Below are 18580 nucleotides of genomic sequence, written 5' to 3'. Positions count from 1 at the left end.
GTCTTTTTGGAGCCAGAGGAGCTGGTATGTCGCCGTTTCTATACTTGCGTAGCTGAAGAAGGTGGTCTTGATGAGGAATGCTCGCCTTCACGACGGCTTCGTTCCTTCTCCAGTCTTGCATGCAGTTTAATGCGCTCTCTGTCTTCCAGAGTGCGCTTTGAGAACTTCTGGCAGTGGGGACACTGGTCAGGATCGTGTTTTGTTGTTAAACACACAATACACACCGAGTGTGGATCTGCCAGTGCCATTTTATTGCCACAAGAAGGACATTTCCTAAATAAAGGAGACATTCTGACTGGAAAAAATTGGAAAATTCACTGGAAACCAGCAGAATTAGCCCTTAAAAGCCAGAAAACGTCGAAAAAAGCTTGAAGCAGCTGTAATTCAAAATTTCAGTCAAAAAACTGAAGAGCTCAAGCTCCAGGATTCTCACAGAAGGAGCCGGAAAAAAGAACTGGCCCAACTGCCACCTGTAGTGCATCATGGGAGCAGGGGGTCACAGGCAGGCCTTAAAGGCACGGTCCCCCTACTCTAATGCCTTAAAGGCAGGGTGTCAGTTTTCTTGGTTTCTTGATACTCTACTGCAGCCTACTGGCGAATGCCTACAATTACATGTTGCTTTATCGCCCACCTTTTAACCCACCCTGCTCTGATTCAGGTCATCATTGCTCTTGTGCTGTCCCGTTTGGATTATTCCAATAGTTTATATCTGGGCCTACCGGCGGGGCAGCTCAAGAGACTCCAACTGGTTCAGAACCAAGCGGCCAGGTTGATCTGTAAAATTCCTAAGTGGCAGTCTATTAGACCTGGACTGGCCAGTCTCCACTGGCTGCCTGTAGCGCAGAGAGCAGCATTTAAAGCGGGATGCATTATCTTCAGGGCTCTACAAGGTAAGGGCCCTGGATTCATTAGCTGCCTGCTGGTCAGTTACACTCCCTCCCGTGCTCTCCGTTCTGGCCAAAAGAATTTGTTAGTCGTGCCCCGGATCAGGAAACAACGCCAGGGAGGAGGATCTTTCCACTTCCTGGCTTCCTCCCTGTGGAACTCCTTGCCACTGCCACTAAGACTCCACGAAGATCTGTTAGCCTTTAGACAGGCTTTTAAGACTTGGCTCTTTAAGCAAGCTTATCCTTAGTTAAATTTTCTTTCTTTCTGTCACATGTTATGTTTGCTAGTCTTCCACAGCGCCATGAAGCCTACGGGCGTACGTGCGCTTAATAAATTTAATTTAACATAACATAACATAACATAACATGGCAATAGAGCAGTGCTGTGTTATATTTTGCCCGATGCTTCGTTTTTTCCTTACGGGTTACGGGGGCACTACTATGCAAAAATATGTAATTTACAGCATTGCCATGTTTTGAACATTAGGCTGCATTTATATGTTTTCACATATGTATATATATATATATATATATATATGTATATATATGTATTTTCTATATGCTCCGGGATCCCGCACATGGGCGGGGATTATTCATAGATTATGACTATTGATGAGTATCCCCTGGATGAGAACTGGTCTGGGAGTATGATCCCACCCTTCTAGAGGGATAGACATACCTACTGTGGAAATGCGGTTGAATCCTGAAGAGCCCTGGCATCACAAAACGGATGCCACCAGCACAGACACTGGGCTGCCCTCCTGCTGCTGAACAAAACACGCAGTGGAAGAGGCCCACAATAGGCATCCTGTCACAGGGAGGTGTAACCACCTTCCAGACAGGATTTAGTGTATTGGGGCTGTGTGGGTGCACTCCTAGAGTGCTTTGAAGTCCTGCACTGGGGGAGCAGGAGGCTCCTCTGTGCATATGCCAGCTCAAACCGGTTCAGGGGCTACCTGCCCCTGCTCTGGCGCGAAACTGAACAAAGGGAAGTGGGTGTAACCACCCACTCCACTGACCCTCCCATAGGAGTGGTCATAGAGCTAGTCCCTTCCTTTCCTTTAGTATAAGATAGGGAAACCTTGCCATTGCAAACTAGATATCCCAGGACGACGCTCTGAAGAAGAATCCTGGACCTTCGACGTTCCACTACCTTTGGAAGACTGAAGAATCTCCCTTGGAGTCAAGGAGTGACTCCCCTGGAGTCAAGGAGTGACTCCCCTGCTTGGCAGGCACCCAAACTTTGAATCAACGGTCGCAAACTTTCCTGCTCCAGCCGGAGTCCGAAGTCCCTGCAGCCTCGGAAGTGGATTTCCTGACTTCGACAGGCATTGTGAGTCCCCAGCAAAACTGAGGCGAGTGGATCCCACAAGTGACTAGGAACAGCAATACCCAGGTACCGTGCACTATTGTCGAGTCCAACCCCTTCATGACGTTCTACGAACTTGTGCATTGGACCACATGTGGTCCAACCCTCCAGCAGGATTTCCACCGAAAATCAGAGGCCTACCTCGTCCCGAGTGACCGTGGGCTCCTGTGAAGTGAATCCTCCCGAGGAGTCTTCGCGATCCCTTGCCAGTTGGCTTGTGGGTCCCCTGAAGACTTTTCCGTCGAACCAAAGGGCTCCCCCGGTTGCTCCAGGCCTGCCCTGACTAACCCTTGCTGGGTGAGTCCCTCAGACCTTGCTGGTCTGCACCGCTGACTTTATTCTCATTCCACGGACTTGCTGTTGCCAAGGCTTGTTGACTCAAATCTGGTTGCCGACACATCAGTAAGCTGCAGACTTCGTGGGACACTCCGAATCCAGCTCCTGGTCGACGACTGGGCATCCATCTTCCTGGGCCCGGGTCACTGGCAAGTGACTTTGAACACTGTCTCCTCTGCTTTCAGGTCTTCTTTCTTCTGAATCCAGCCTTGGATTCCACCGGACACTTCTCTTGTCTTCACAAGCAGCAAGTCTTCTTTGGCTCCCATTGAAAACGACGCTGCGACCCAACACCAAAAGACACCCATGCACCCGGCTTCCCTGGGTGAGGTAACTCCAGCACTACGGTGCTCCTGTGTGTGTTGGCTCTAGAACTACTTACCCTGTACGTGACTTGCTTGCAGACTCTCCCGAAGTATCCTAAAACCTTAAAATTCCAACCGCGACTTGCTCCATTGAAGTCTATTGGGATCCGCGGCTGCGTTCTCACACTGCATGCGTCACCTGTGGGTTCTTTACTTACCTGCCTTGGGTGGATTAGTGAGGCCCCAGCGCTTCTGAAAACCTTAGACCTTCTCCCTTCTTAAGTCGCTCTTCTTATACCTCTTTTTTAGTATACGGTCTGGTACGCCCCTAGGGCCCCAGCCATATAAGTGCTTAATTTGTTGTGAAACATTGATTTGTGCATATGTTCCTGACTTCTAATCTCAAAGAGATTAGTAGAGCGTGTCTAGATATATATATATATATATATATATATATATATATATATATATATATATATATATATCACGCTCAGGACTCCGTCTTGTTCTCTTCACTCTCGATCGGGTGCTCTCATAGCGGTGACGGACACCGCGTGTATAATCAGGCTCGTGGTACTCTAAATGAAATACCAGCACTCACGGGAACAGTGTCTTCAGTTTATTGAAAGACAAGCCTCACGACAAAACGCGTTTCGGCTGCCGCCTTCGTCAATTGTGGTCGGCGCGCGCGTTCGGTAAACAAATACATTTCATGTGTCATTGCAATGAACATAGGACTTCCGTCAGTCCCGGAGTGGCAGCCATTATTAAACGTGCAAAATCTGCCATAAACTTAACATTTCTTGTTGTTTACAAATTGCAACAGTTGGACCAGATACATTGATGATTTATTCATTGTATTTAAAGGAACAGAAACACAGGCACATGAATATGTGAAAGTATTGAATAACAATGACCTTAACCTCAAGTTCACGGGGGAGATAAGCAAGGTTTCCGTGAACTACCTGGACCTCACGGTGTTCACCGCGGAGGGCAGACTGTGCACTCGTTTGCACAGGAAACCCACCGCGGGAAACTCCGTGTTGCATGCTCGAAGTTGCCATTCGGAAAGAACCAAAACTAGTATTCCATATGGCGAACTTCTTCGAATCAAGAGAAATTGCACACGCAACTGCGATTAGGTCTCCGCAGCACAAGAGAGCATGAATAGATTCAGGCTTAGAGGGTACCATCAGGATATCCTACAAGTGGCCAAGAGAAAGGCTGAAGCTAAATCCAGAACTGATCTGATTATCGAGGAAGGAAGTGCAAACAGGGAAAAATGTAGTAAGAGAGGTAAGAATAACAACTTCAGAATGATTACCGATTTCTCAGAGGATGCCCAAGCTATTAGGGAAATTTTTAGAAAGAACTGGCACATTTTGAAAGCAGATCCCATTATTGGTAGGGAGATACCCAAAGCTCCACTCATTACATTCAGAAGAGCGAGGACTTTGCGGGACGATCTAGTCCAGAGTCATTGTAACAAAATGAGCACGATACCACCCTTTGGGAAGATTACAGGCTTTTTTCCATGTACAAAATGCAGAGCATGTAAAAACAGTCGGAAGGTCACTAATTACAGCATACCTGGTCTTGATCACCCCAGAAAGATCAACAAATTACTGAATTGCAATACCCGCTTCACGGTGTATTGTTTGGTGTGCCCGTGTGGCTTGCGCTACATAGGCAGCACCATACATCCCACCAAGATCCGTATTCTTGAACACTTGAGGGCCATAAATAACAAGGATGTAAATTACCCGGTGGCAAGACACTTTGAAAAATTTCATCAAAGTAATAGGGACTTGCTAAGTTTCTTTTGCATAGATCATGTACCATCTAGTGTTAGAGGGGGTGATAGGCAACTTCAATTGAGAAGACTAGAATCAAGACACATAATAGATAACCAGACCAGGATGCCCTTTGGTTTAAACAGTGGAGAAGAAATGTCCGTTCATCTGTAACAGTAAGAATCTGTTTTGAATTTAGTATGCAGTATTGAAGTTTCAGGGCAGCAATATAACCCATCCAGGGTGTAATTGTTTTACATGTATTAATTTGTTTCAATTGTTTAAGAAAGCCCATTCAGGGCGGGATGTTGCAATTTGTAAACAACAAGAAATGTTAAGTTTATGGCAGATTTTGCACGTTTAATAATGGCTGCCACTCCGGGACTGACGGAAGTCCTATGTTCATTGCAATGACACATGAAATGTATTTCTGTTTACCGAACGCGCGCGCCGACCACAATTGACGAAGGCGGCAGCCGAAACGCGTTTTGTCGTGAGGCTTGTCTTTCAATAAACTGAAGACACTGTTCCCGTGAGTGCTGGTATTTCATTTAGAGTACCACGAGCCTGAATATATATATATATATATATATATATATATATATATATATATATATATATCGTGCTCTCACTCCGTCTTAGTCCCTGCACTCGCGATCGGGTGCTCTCATGCACGGTGACAGAAACCGTGCGGATTACGAATCCCCAGCTCACGGCAAAAATACCAGCACTCGCAAGAACGTACCTTTCAGATTTTTATTTGAAAGGATTACACACACACTAGACGCGTTTCGGCTTGCCGCCTTTGTCAATAGAGGCCGGCGCCAGTTTCTCACAGATTTAAATATCATTACATTGTGAGACATCAACAAAGGACACCTACACTTGCTTCAGTGAAGGTGTCATCCATCTTTGAATGGGTTAGTGAATATACATTGTGCCTTGTAAAAACATAGCTATTTTGCCCTGAATGGGCTAAATCAAAGTTGCCAAATGTAAAGAACATGATATAGTCCTTAGATACCTAAAACACAGAAAACATTACAATCATGCCCTGTATGGGCTTGCATCCTGTTATGTGTTTTCATAATGGCTAACCCAATGATCTCTCATCTTTTAAACAAAAAACAAAAACTTACAAAGTAGAGAATATTACAAATGTACAGCCATTTCTTCCCCACTATTGAGGCCACCTGGTCTTTTGGTCTGGTTATCGATAATGTGCCGTGATTCCAGTCTGCGTAATTGCAGCAGTCTGTTACCACCTCTCACATTATTGGGCACTTGGTCCATGCAAAAGAAACTTAAAAGGTCTCTATTACTTTGATGGAACATCTCAAAGTGCCGTGCCACCGGATAGGTGGGATCTTTATTTTGTATGGCCCTGAGATGTTCTAGAATTCTGATCTTCGTCGGGTGGATTGTACTGCCAATATATCTCAACCCACACGGACATATCAGACAGTATACCGTGTGGGTGGTATTGCAGTTCATCAAGGTTTTAATTTTCTTAGGTTCCTTCATTCCTGGTACCATATTATATATATATATATATATATATATATATATATATATATATATATATATATATATATATATATATATATACATACACTTAAAAAACCATAGGTTTCACACAAGTTATAGTTAGCTGTACATTTCACTCGTAAAAAACCAATGAAATTCCACGTTATAGTTAGATCAGGTAACTATAACTTGCACCCCCGCAATGCACTGCTGATGACGTCACATATTACATCACTTATGACATGGTCAGTGACATCACTCATGACATCAATGATGACATCTGAAATGACACATTGTATATTGCGGTCGCGCAAGTTATAGTTACCTGATCTAACTATAACGTTATGTTATGTTATGTTACTATTTGTTTTGTAGAGCGCTCAGCTGCTCCAAAGAGCGTCCCGGCGGAGGAGGTCGTGGGGGACGGTGTCGAAGGCCGCCGACAAATCAAGCATGATAAGCAGGGCCTTTCCACCCCTATCGAGGGTCTCCTTCACAATCTCTGTAACCTCAAGAAGAGCGGTCTCGGTGCTCAGGTTAGATCTAAATCCAGACTGTGACTGATGTAAAAGGGAGTTGCCCTCTACAAAGTTGGTAAGGGTGGTATGAACACACTTTTCAGTGATCTTGGCCAGGGCAGGAAGCAGCGAGATTGGCCTATAATTAGAATGCAGTTTAGCATCTGCATTTGGTTTTTTAATGAGGGGAAGAACTAAGGCCTGTTTCCAGGAGGAGGGGACTTTGCCCGACTTCAAAGATGCATTAATGAGAGGGTTGATGATCGGATTAAGGGCAGGTGCCAGGGTCGCAAGACACTTGGCGGGATAAGGGTCCAGAGGAGAGCCAGATTTCAGGCTAGACAAAAGGTCAAGCGAGGCCTGAGGCTCTAAAGAGGGAAAACAGTGCAGGGTAGGGCCCACAGAATCCATATGCATAGCTGGTGGGCATAACCAGGGGTTGGAAAGGCCATCGACCTCTGAACCTTTGCTCAAGATGATCTGGGTTCCTTGCAACGCTGACTGGATAGTACGTATTTTATTAGTAAAAAATACTGCAAGCTCCATGATCCAAGGTTCCGAGAAAGCAGATGCAGAAGTGCAGCAGGAGGGAGAGATGAATTCTTTAACAATCTTAAAGATCTCTTTGCAGGAGCTATCTGCTTCCTCGATCCTTCTGGCCAAATAGGATTTTTTCTCTGCAACGAGCTCCCTGCGATATTCTTTCACTGCTGCTCTGTAAGACTGCTTAGCCGATGTATCATAGTGCCTCCTCCAAATTCTCTCCAGCCTCTTGCAGTGCCTTCTCTTGGCCGCCAAGGCAGCAGAGAACCACGGGGCTGATGCTCGTGCCAGTTCAGATCTAACCTGGCGAGATGGTGCCAAGGCTTCCAAACGTGCAGTGAGCCAATTCTGAAAACACACCACATCATCCTCCAGACTGCCCGTAAAAACACAAGGATGGGTATCTAAAGCCTGGGTGATCATAGCCGGGGTGACTTTGTGGAAGGCTCTAGAACTACGAGCAGCGAGCCGCTGCGAAATGCGGGCGGCCACAGGCTGATGTCCTAGCGTGAAATCCGCTAGGAAATGGTCCGACCAAAGAACTGGGGCAAGGGAGGAAAGGACCACCGGAACGGTCGAAAAAATTTGATCTAAAATATGCCCCTTCTCATGTGTAGGGAACTGTAGATACATATGCAGTCCCACCGACGATGTCATATCCAGAAATTTTTGCACTTCAGGATCCTCGCCCTTATCCATGTGGATGTTAAAGTCCCCGAGTATTAGGCAGTGTTTTGTTCTAAGACTCAGTGTGGAAATGATCGATAGCAAATCCTCAGTAAAAGAGCCAAGAGGGCCAGGTGGTCTATAAAGCAAAAGCCCCAGGCAGGATTGATGGGGGGATAGGGCCAGGGAGAAGGCAAGGATTTCACAGTCAGGTAAATCATCCGTCGACAAGATGGTACAAGGAATGTGCCTTTTAATGATAAGTGCCACTCCGCCTCCCCTTCCCTTGCATCTGTCTCGACGGAAAATAGCATATGAGGGAGGGATGGCAATAGCCAGATCAGGTTCCGAGCCCTCACCGAGCCATGTTTCTGTGAGAAAGAGACAATCTATGTCATCTTGTGTTAAGAGATTATATATGTCGAGAGCGTGCTGAGGAAGAGACCTAGTATTTAACAAGGCGCAGTTAGTACCTAAAAGAGGGAGCTTGCCAGGACAGGGAATTGTGGGGTCCGGCATCCACCCACACGTGGGGCACTTAGTAATATCCCCAGCAGAGTAGGGGATAGCTCGCTGACATGGAGCAGTGTGTACATTGTAAGACAGAAGATCATCTCTAGTGTACATCGAGCCGAGAGCTAAAAGGAACCCACCAGAAAACGTTCCCGAGCGCTTCCGGGACGCTGACGGGCGCAGACGGGCTGACTCAGGCGAGACTCCGGCGCAGCGACGGCGCCCCCGCAAACGCGACCGCTAGCGCGGTGGAACACTGTTTCCTAATATGTGGTACACTAGAGCGCTCCCACCACTCTAGCCCCCACTCAAGATGGCCACCGAGTGCAGAGAAGCCTGAGCCCGGTTTGAAGCTCTAACGGCAGCTAGCGCCGTGATAGATGGGCGAAAATGCGTGCAAGTGTATCAGAGGTATGCTGAGTGCATTTACAACATGAAAATCACACAGTTTTAAAATTAATTAAAAATCACAAAAAACTATCCGTTTTGCTCAGGGAGCACTGAATACAATGCACATGCTCTGTGCTTCACCAAAATCGATTCTGACTGGTATAAGGGAATTTCATTGGTTTTTTACGAGTGAAATGTACAGCTAACTATAACTTGTGTGAAACCTATGGTTTTTTAAGTGAATTTGCAAGGTTTTTTGAAATGCCAATTCCTAACTATAACGTGTGTCGTTTTTTCAGTGAATTTGTACGGTTTTTTAAATGCTAAGTTATGTATTTATTTTTAATTTTTGCGCGCACGGTGCGCTTCGGCACCGTGCGCGCGCTGTACTCGGTGCGTTCCCCGCACCGAGCACCCACGTTGCGCATTTCGTACCGTGCACGCCTCGCCATTTTTTACAAACTATCAATTGTTTTTTTTCTCCCTTGGGGGTCCTTAGATTTATATATTAAATGTGATTGTTAATTCTTTTTTTTTTGTTTTATTTTTGTTTACCGTACGCGTACGGTAAGCTTACCGTACGCGCACTCCGCGATTTTTTTTTAAAATTATTACATTTATTTTTCATACTTTTTGGTCCTTCGTGAACCCCCTGACGAACGCTAGGGGGTCTGCAACTCTCTTCGTTGCCCCCTTTTCATGTTATCAACCTTTGTTTTTCAGTGCGAGAGACAGAAAATGGCTGCCGATACTTTCTGATTTCGACCGATTCGAATGTTTACAGTCATGTAACCACCAATCAGAATTGAGCTCGCACACGGCACCGTACGGTAAGCTTACCGTAAGCGCACGGAGCGCGCTTACAGATATATATATTGATTTAAATGCTATTTTCTCAGGACCTACTGAACAGATTTACACCAGACCTGCAAAAGGCACATCCCTGACCTGAGGACTACCTCTCTGCCCAATTTCAAGTAATTCTGTTCAGCCGTTCGGGCTGTAGCTCGGACTAAAGGTCCTATGGAAAAATGCATGGGGAAAACGCGTTTTGGGACCCCCCTTTTTTCTCAGCCCCCGCTTGACGAATCTCTCCCCCCCCCCCCCCCCCCCCCCGAGACTTTCAGGGTAGGAGCGGAGCGCCCTATTAGTTTTGAAAAATTCGCGAGGATTCGTCAACCGGCGCCAAAGTTATTCCAAATAGAATGTTGCGGATTTCCTATGGAAACACGGTCCTAACTATAACTATCTACTGGCGACCGCCAGTAGATTATATATATATATATATATATATATATATATATAATCATAAATGACTCCTGGATATTGAATATAGAATCACGGACCCAAGATTTCGTGGCTGGAACTTTTTTTTATTATTTAAGCCTTATGACGCGTTTCGGGTATACAACGTACCCTTGAGCACATGCGGAAACGCAGTCCGCTTTCTATTTTTATACTTGAATTTACAAATCACCTGTGTTAAACATAAAAGAAACACTTCCTAACACGATCTCATACCAAAAGTTCTACATCATTGAACTTAACTCTTTTTCTTGTTACCTCGGTATTTAAATGGTGACCAAAAGACGAATGCACATTGCATGTGTAATGTGGTCATAAACATACATTTGCATGGATGAAACTTATTTGTATACTTGAATCACTCATAAACGTTTGAATATGAATAAAAGCTGTCTGTTAGAATTCTGGATGGTTAAAACCCAAAAATTAAATATTATAAATACATATTAATATAAATTTTAAAATATGTAAAAAAACAGATTTAAGATATACTTTTGTGTTTAAAATTGTGTAAACACATAAAGTGCACATGGTGCCTATTGCTGCATAAATGCTTAAAATCTCTATGGATTTTCAATGAGTTACACACAGATCTATACTTAGTATGTTATTCAGATGCTCATTGTGAGAAGTTGGCCTGATGTAGGATGTCACTAGTTATAGTGTACACCTTATATCAGTCCAAATACCCTTATGGTGATTGATTGTAAAGTCAACCTTATAGACCAGCTATCCTAGTGGTAGCATGGACAAGAGCAGTCTTAGGCTAAACTCTGAATGGCATGTGAAGCCAGCTGTGATACCATATATAATCCCTTGAATACCAAATGAAAGGACACCACAACAGATATATATATAAAATAAAGTGTATTTATTCTAGTCAAACCCTCAGCACTCTTTGAGATTAGAGGTAAGTACAACACAGTCTTATTTAAGCATACATTAAGTCACACAGGTAAGTAATACAGTTAGGCCCTAGGGGCCACGCAAACCATATACTAAGTAAGTGGTATAAGACCCACTGTCACGGAAATAGAATAGGCCTAGGCCTAGGGAATCGCTGGGGCTACACTACACTAGCGTTAGTTAGGAAGTGGGAGGCCCACGGGATTCGTGTGCAGAGTGGAAACACTCACGCATAATGCGTAAAAGTCAATAGCAATGTTACAGTTTAGAAATAGATAGATTTAGGACACTTCCGGAGTAGCTAGGAAGTTGAGACTTGAAAACTAGACACTAGGATAGTCACTATCCTGATGAGCACCGGAGTACCCAAGTTACCTAGCCCACAGGCTGCGGGTGCATAGGGGTGAAGATGCGTCGTTTTCGTCGTCGACTCCTATGGATGCCTGAAGAAAGATGCTGACAGGCAGTCAGTGAAGAGTGTCCGGTGGATCCCAAGGCTGGGATCAAGAAGAGAAGAAACCTGCAAGCAGAAGGGACAGAGTCAAGGTCACTAGCCAGTGACCACGTGGAACCAGGAAGGAACCAGGCGATGTCGTGAAGAGTTGCAGGCGAAGGTGAAGCTTGTCGCTGCAGCCAGGAGGACCAGGAAGCGTCGAGGACGACCAGGACCAGGAGGCGAGCTGTCCCACGAAGGCTCTTGCTGTCGGCGGCGTCGAAGTTGGACTAGGACTCACCAAGCCTTGGCAAGCGGAACCCACGAAGAACGAAGGACTTGCTTCTGGTGCAGACCAGGAAGGTCTGGGGTGCTTCTTCTTTGCAGAGAAGCGGGAGCCAGTCTGGAGGAGCCAAACCAGCGCAGAAGATTTCAGGGTGCGTCGTCACAGAGGCCACTAGCCAGCGGGCAAGCAACCGGACAGACGCGGCAAGCAGGAAAATGCTGAAGGGCCCCACGCAGGACTCGTGGAGTGTGGGGGGCTGATCTTCGGTGCAGATGGTGCTTGGGGTTGGGGCTTCTCAATCCCCGGTGCACAACTTCGAGGGTACCTCAGAAGCTGCGCTGTAAGTTACTAGCCACTTTTCCCAGGTAGCCGAGCCGGTCCCACGTCGCTCGTCGCCTCCACGGATCTCAGCTTTGCTGTGGATGTGGATCAGGGTCGGAGAAGTCTGGAAGTCAAGGCTCTGGTCGGGCTCTGCAGTCGGTTCCTCGTAGAACGTGGGCAAAGCAAAGGGTAGTCTCTTGATGGTGCCTGTTTGCACAGGGTAGCCACTCCTTGGCCACAAGGGAGATTCTTCAGTCTTCTTCTTTCGTCGAATGTCGAAGGTCCAGAGTTTCTGTTCAAGTTGCAGGTTCAGGATAATCTAATCTCTTGAGGCCCAACTCCCACTCTTATACTAATCTGGGGGGCTGGGATACCTGCTAGGTCACGCCTTATGGGTGGGACCTGGGAGGGGGTGGTTACACCCACTTCCCTTTGTCCAGTTTCGCGCCAGAGCTGGGGCTGGAGTGCCCCAGCGCCGGTTTGAACTGGACTATGCAAGGAACACCTTGTGTGCCCCAGGCATGTCTCATTCCTTTCAGCCCACCCTGCCCCAATACACTAAAGGCTGTCTGGGGAGGTGCTAGCACTTCCCCAAGCAGGAAACCTATTGTCCAGGCCTCCCTGGCTGGGATCACTCCCAGCAGCAGGAGGTCAGACTTGTGTCTGTGGCAGCAGCATCCATTTTGTGATGCTGAGGCTTTGGTTAGAGATAAACAGCAAAGTAGGATTTTAACATGTCTCCCCCTCTAGAAGGGAGGAATAATATCCTCATCACCAGAAATGGTATGGGGGTATTATTCCAAAGTGTTAGACACCTTACACGACATGTTTTGATAAAGCCAAACCATAGTTACCATAACCGTTTAAGATTATAAGGCACTTTAAGAGTATATGGTAGGCTATATCATAGAACAGCTATAAGGACATGGTTCCGAAAGCTGCAGACAGGCTCAGCTCATGCTAGAGCACCATCTCACATGTTACCAAGCACTCTGCCTCCAGGATTGTTAAGGCCTGCCATAGGAGTGACTGATAGGTACACATGTGTCTATATATAAGGTAGGTATAGGAATACTACACCTAAGCAAGGGGTGATTACACGACCTTGCCCCAGCTGAGTCATCAGCCAGTTGTGTCTGATTGGAAGGCCAGACCAGGGGTGGCATAATACATGCTGCAGCCCCTGGGAGGCCTAGGGTACACCTATGCCCTGGGTACCTAGGGTACACTGTACAGGGTCCAATAAGGTGATCCTTACCAATTGATTATGTACCTAGGGTACATGGAGTCCATTTTACAGAGAGAGCAGACAGCCTGAGACCCTGAATGGCAGGATCTCAGGCCAACTAAGTCGAAAAACCAGCTAGACACTAGGCAAAAAGTTGGGGGTAACCATAGTCAGATATCCACCTTCCTACACTCATAACAAGGTTTGACCACACATAAATTGTGCTTGTATGTCGCTAGTTGACATTTGTATACTGTTTTAGTTGGTACGGTCGATAGTGCAATGTAAAGTTCTGAGTGTTCCCATAGTGCTTTTTAAAGTGCTAGTGCTTAAAATCAAGGTTTCTATATATATATACCCGTGTGGTGTCCTTTTATTTGGTAATTCATGAGATTATAAGGTAAAACAAGCTGCTTTACATTCCTCAGAGACTTAGCCTGAAGGCTGCTCTCCACAGCTACCAGTAGGATAGCTTTCTTTAAAAGGTGGTCTTAAACCTATTTACCATAAGAGTCGAATTGGACTGGTGCAAGGTGGCCACTTTAACTAGTGACCAGCATATGCAAGGCCAACTTCTCACACGTAGACAAAGGTAAACGGCATTTGGATGTTTCCAGCTTTCTTTTAGGACTATTTGGGAAGTAGCAGTACTTTAACGATAAGGGCATACTTTGCTTGTGTATGCATACCCCTATCCAGGAATGCAAATCTCCCGAAACTGGAAGCAAAATGTGGATTCTGACATCACACACTGCAAATAGGTAGATTTCAATTAGGTTGCATTTTTACACTTTCTAATGCATTATGTCTGCCTGCCCAAGTCATTCAGAATATGTAAAGATTATATTCTTTGTATTCTTTTATGTACTATTCGAGGGCTGCTTAGTCTTCCAAACAACGCGTACAACTGCCATTACATACTTTCAATTTGGATTTCTGTTACCAAATGGCTAAGGCTACTAGGTGCACAGGCTGTTCTACTGCAACACCTTTCTTTTCAAAATGGGAAGCGGAAAAATACACTTCCAATGTGGAATCACTCTTGCACTTTTTTCAAAGCGTTTACTCCCTAATGACATTTCTCTAAGCATGGATTCACAGAAGTGATATATTCAGAAGTCCAGACATTTGATAGACAAACGATTATGTAATGCAATGTTTTTCTTTCATTAATAGGAGACTTTAATGAGTTTCGTGCATGGAACTGGACTCCATTTCACTCAGTCTGAAGGTGTAGTGTAAGTGTACGGTAAAACTATTCTCTGTAACATCCAAATACAGGCCATCAGCCATTCTGTACCTTCATTTCTATCCATTGATTTACTTGTCGTGGTCTGTAGAGGAGATTTGCTCTGAACGACCAGTGTCCCTTCCTTCAAATTGCTCGATGACATTTCTACAACAGTCCAAAAAAAAAAAAAAAAAAACCAGTTTAAAAGAAAGAAATGCAACAAAATATAGAAAGTGTTAGACCTGTCAGCCCTTTGGCAGTTCCCTCCTCATTTTATTATTTTTGTCCTTTTTCCCCTTCTCATTTTTTCTGTCTACCTAACTTTTTTAGGTGCTGATGTAGAGGTTCTGGGCGCCTCCTCCTCATCACTTGAGGGAAAGACGCAAGGTGCTCCTCTGAGGAGAATAGATGAGGAAGGTGAGATGCGCAAAATGGTGGCTCCAACTGTCACTTTGACACCTGGGCCATGACTTGCCATGAGAGGTTCCGGAACCTTCTGGGCCCTTCTGGCAAGTCTGGCCCAAGGTGATAAATAGAGGTGGCAGGAGGGCAGCCATTTTAGGTTAGATGGACTGCGTGGCAATCAGGAGGAAGGCACCTGTGCGAGGAGGTGGTTGTGCCTGAAAGGGAACAGACAGGTTCGCGGACCTGCGCAAACTTCCAAACCAGGTGACATCACCCCTAACCTTGTGACCGGGCCCTGGACACAGTCGGAGAACCGGTGGTCAGTGCTATCTGGAGATTTACCGGTGGCAAAACTCCTTGGAAGTGGCCCAGGATCAGTTGGTGGTCGACCACCCCCCCTCCCTGAAACTCCAGCTGAACAGGGCGATGCCCACTCCCAGGAAATAGAGGGGTTTTGATCTCCAATCTAGCTGCACGAAAGGACTCTTGGCACCCTTAATTTGCCCCCCCCCCCAATTCCCACATCGAGATCCTACCAGAGCAGTTCACCGTCTTCACTTCAAAATAGGGTGGAAGGCTCCTGTCACCCTCTGGGGGTGGTTCGTTGCTGACCGGAGATTGTGGAGAGACTCCCTGTGAGGAGCGAGTGACGCCGTTGCCCCGGTGAGAAAGATCGTCTGAGGAAAGTGAGGGACGCGGAAGGCAAAGAGGCCGGCATACTCGCATCACGTGAGAGGGGCTGCAGCGCCGCCTTCCCCTGATGCCGGTAGCGTGGCCGCACCCCCAGGAGATACGTCATTAACTGTGGCCGCAAGCATCGAGAATCCAAGCAACGCGGGGAACCCAGCTGGCTGGCCGAGTCCACAGCCGTGAGGGTTGCAACGGAAGGCAGGTAGCAGCGGAGGAGATCCTCCTGAAAGGGAAGCCTAGAGAGCAGCGCTTCAGCGGGGGTATCTAATAAGTGCCCTCAACCCGATGACAAGGTTTCCTCGGCTGGCGCTGGGAGTCTGGATTCCCCGGTAACCGGACCCTCGTGAGCAAAGTAAGAGGGGCACAAGAAGGAGGCGGTGGGGGGGAAAAGGAAACCCCGGAGGGCGCCAGAGAGTGGGCAAGTGTGGCCAGGGGTTGCCTTGAGGAACCCTGTTGACAGTCTCTGAGAGACCCGGATTCGAGACTGGTAATGTGGGTAGATTGACTTGATTGTACAAGAGACTGACCACTGAGGTGGGGGGAAGGCGAAGATACAGGTATCCATCATCAGGGTTGAGAAAAGCGATCTCCACACTGGTAACTGCCTGAATTCATGTACAATGTTGAAATGTAATGATTTATTGGCTAGATAGTACGTAGACTGTTAGAGGTCACCACTTAATTGCAAGCAACAGGGAATATCCAGCGTAGCACTTAAAAGAAGGAGGTTGAGTTAGGACCAAATTCTCTATTGAAGTTGTAGAAATTATAGATGTGGTGCGGAGCGCTCCCTGTAGGAATTTAACCTAGATCTTCTGAATCGGGGCGGGAGGAGAAGCTCAGGGGGTGTTTCTGTAATCGCTTTATAAGATGTAACGTTGGAATGGAACTGTCATTTTAAGTGCAAATGTAATGTTTTACTTTGTCTTGGGAAACTGAGTATTTCCGTAAAAGAAGTAAATTGGAAGGATTCGAGTAAACGTTAAAATATATTCAGTGTGGTGTCCTTTTTGAGTGGTGTCGCGCTGGATTGCGGACTGAGGAGGATGCAAGCACGAAACGCCATGTTGAGAGGAACGCCTGTTAATGGAAGTCATGCTACCCCTAGGACATAGGTCCAACAGAAAGTAAATATTTTTCAGAGATAACAGTCTATATTAAAATTAATTCAATATATTGTTTACCAGAGAAATGATCTGCTACAGACTAACATGTTTACAAGAGAGGGAAGACCTTTAAACGCATAGTTAAAACAGTTGGTTTAGGTCTTATAAACGTTAGTCACAGCAATACTAATATGATGAGCTTCTGCATGTCAGTCAGAGACTACAATTTGAAGAGGTCCTCTGGATAGTGTTTAGATTTTAAGAGGTTTGTTTTTGAGATCGGCTTTTTTAACTGAAGGTCATACGGGTCAACTTAAATGTGTGTATTGGTTAGACCTGGCATCCTTGGCGTGGTTTCCCCTGGCTTTTTGCCTCTACCGCCTGTATTTTTTACTGTGCTGGACTTAGTTTTTGCTGATTTACATACTCTGGGCACCTTACCACTGCTAATTAGTGCAAACGCTCCCTGTCTAAATTGTGATTCCAATTGGTTCTGCATGATTGGCATATCTGATTTACTGGTAAGTGTTAGACCTGCCAGCCCTTTGGCTGTCCCCTCCTCATTTTTTCTTCCTTTACCCTCTAATTTTTCTGTCCACTAGTTTTTTTTTGGTGTTGACTTAGAGGCTCTGGGTGCCCCATCATCACTAATTGATGGTGTGGCGCAAGCCGCTTCCCTAAAATGGAGGGAGGGAGAGAGCTCCTCCACAAAATGGTGGCCTAAACTGTCACCTTAGAACCTGGGCCATAGGCTGGCATGAGGAGTTCCAGAACCTTCTGGGCCACTCTAGCCAGTCAGGGCCCAGGCTATATATAGAGGTGAGGTGCGACGGCCATTTTGAGTGAACTGAGGTAGTCAGGAGTAAGGCACCTGAGTGGGGAGGTAGGAGCGCCAGAGGGGGGGGAACCGACTGTTCTTATGGCCCGCTTCTTCTCCACCCTCGGTTGACACCACCCCCTACCTCGTGACCTAGCCCTGCCTTCAGCCTCTGACCCTGGGATCACGTCAACTTTTTGTGCTCCCCGCCTAGTCAGGACCCCTGAAGAGAACTGGGGAAGAGTGACCATTTCTGACGTTATCCACCATTTTCCTGACTGTGCCTGGGTCCCCCCCTATCTTGTTCCCCCACTGGTGTGTGGCCTGCCGCACTCCAACCAACCTGTCCTGAGCCTGGGCGACGCTGTGAGGAGACAGGGGGCGCTAGGCGCCGAACACTTCGCCACCCCCGAACTGCAGGCCACCCCTTAATTTGTGCCACCCCCGTCGGGGCTGTCCCAGAGAATAGCTCACCGCTGCGGCCTAGGGCCGGGAAGATCGCCCCCATAGTCATCGGGACCCGTGGAGAAGCCCAGGGCCCCATCGCTGCAGTCGGAAGGCAGGAAAGCCCAGTGGAACCCTGTGAAGGCCTCACCAGGCCTGGAGCCATCCTGTGAGGGCCGCGCAAGGCCGTGAAGCGTACTGAGTACACCGCTAAGCGGAAGGGCTACTTTTAAGGCGCTATGAAATTACTGTGTGTAGTGCTACGTAATGACTATTTAAGGCGCTATGAAGTTACCAAGTGCAGTGCTATGTTAATGACTTTATTTAAGGCACTATGAAATTACTATGTGCAGTGCTACGCAAATGACTATTTAAGGCGCTATGAAATTACCAAGTGTAGTGCTACGTAAGTGACTATTTAAGGCGCTATGAAATTGCTATGTGCAGCGCTATGTTTAATGACTCTTAAAGGCGTTATTGAATTTGCTGTGCTGTGTTTGACCACCAGGTGACACGCTTGATTTCACATCAGGGCTAAGGTACTTAAGTACTGCCAATTTA

General features: G+C 46.5%; 1 protein-coding gene across 9 annotated transcripts in view; it reads right to left on the bottom strand.

Annotated features, from left to right (window-relative positions):
* TDRD6 (tudor domain containing 6) overlaps positions 1-18580 on the bottom strand; it is a 2207410-nt gene that overhangs the window by 1460295 nt on the left and 728535 nt on the right. For 8 of the 9 annotated variants that reach the window (XM_085610557.1, XM_085610549.1, XM_085610550.1 and 5 more), the window contains one exon: positions 14627-14722. The exons of the other annotated variant lie outside the window; for it this stretch is intronic. In XM_085610557.1, coding sequence (XP_085466683.1) covers positions 14627-14722 — 96 coding nt within the window. The remainder of the gene's footprint in view (positions 1-14626; positions 14723-18580) is intronic. 9 annotated transcript variants of the gene reach the window in all.

The sequence above is a fragment of the Triturus cristatus genome, chromosome 6 (assembly GCF_964204655.1).
Source record: "Triturus cristatus chromosome 6, aTriCri1.1, whole genome shotgun sequence".
Taxonomy (NCBI): domain Eukaryota; kingdom Metazoa; phylum Chordata; class Amphibia; order Caudata; family Salamandridae; genus Triturus; species Triturus cristatus.
The sequence above is the reverse complement of the archived record's forward strand: the minus strand, read 5'-3'. Positions and strand labels throughout refer to the sequence as shown.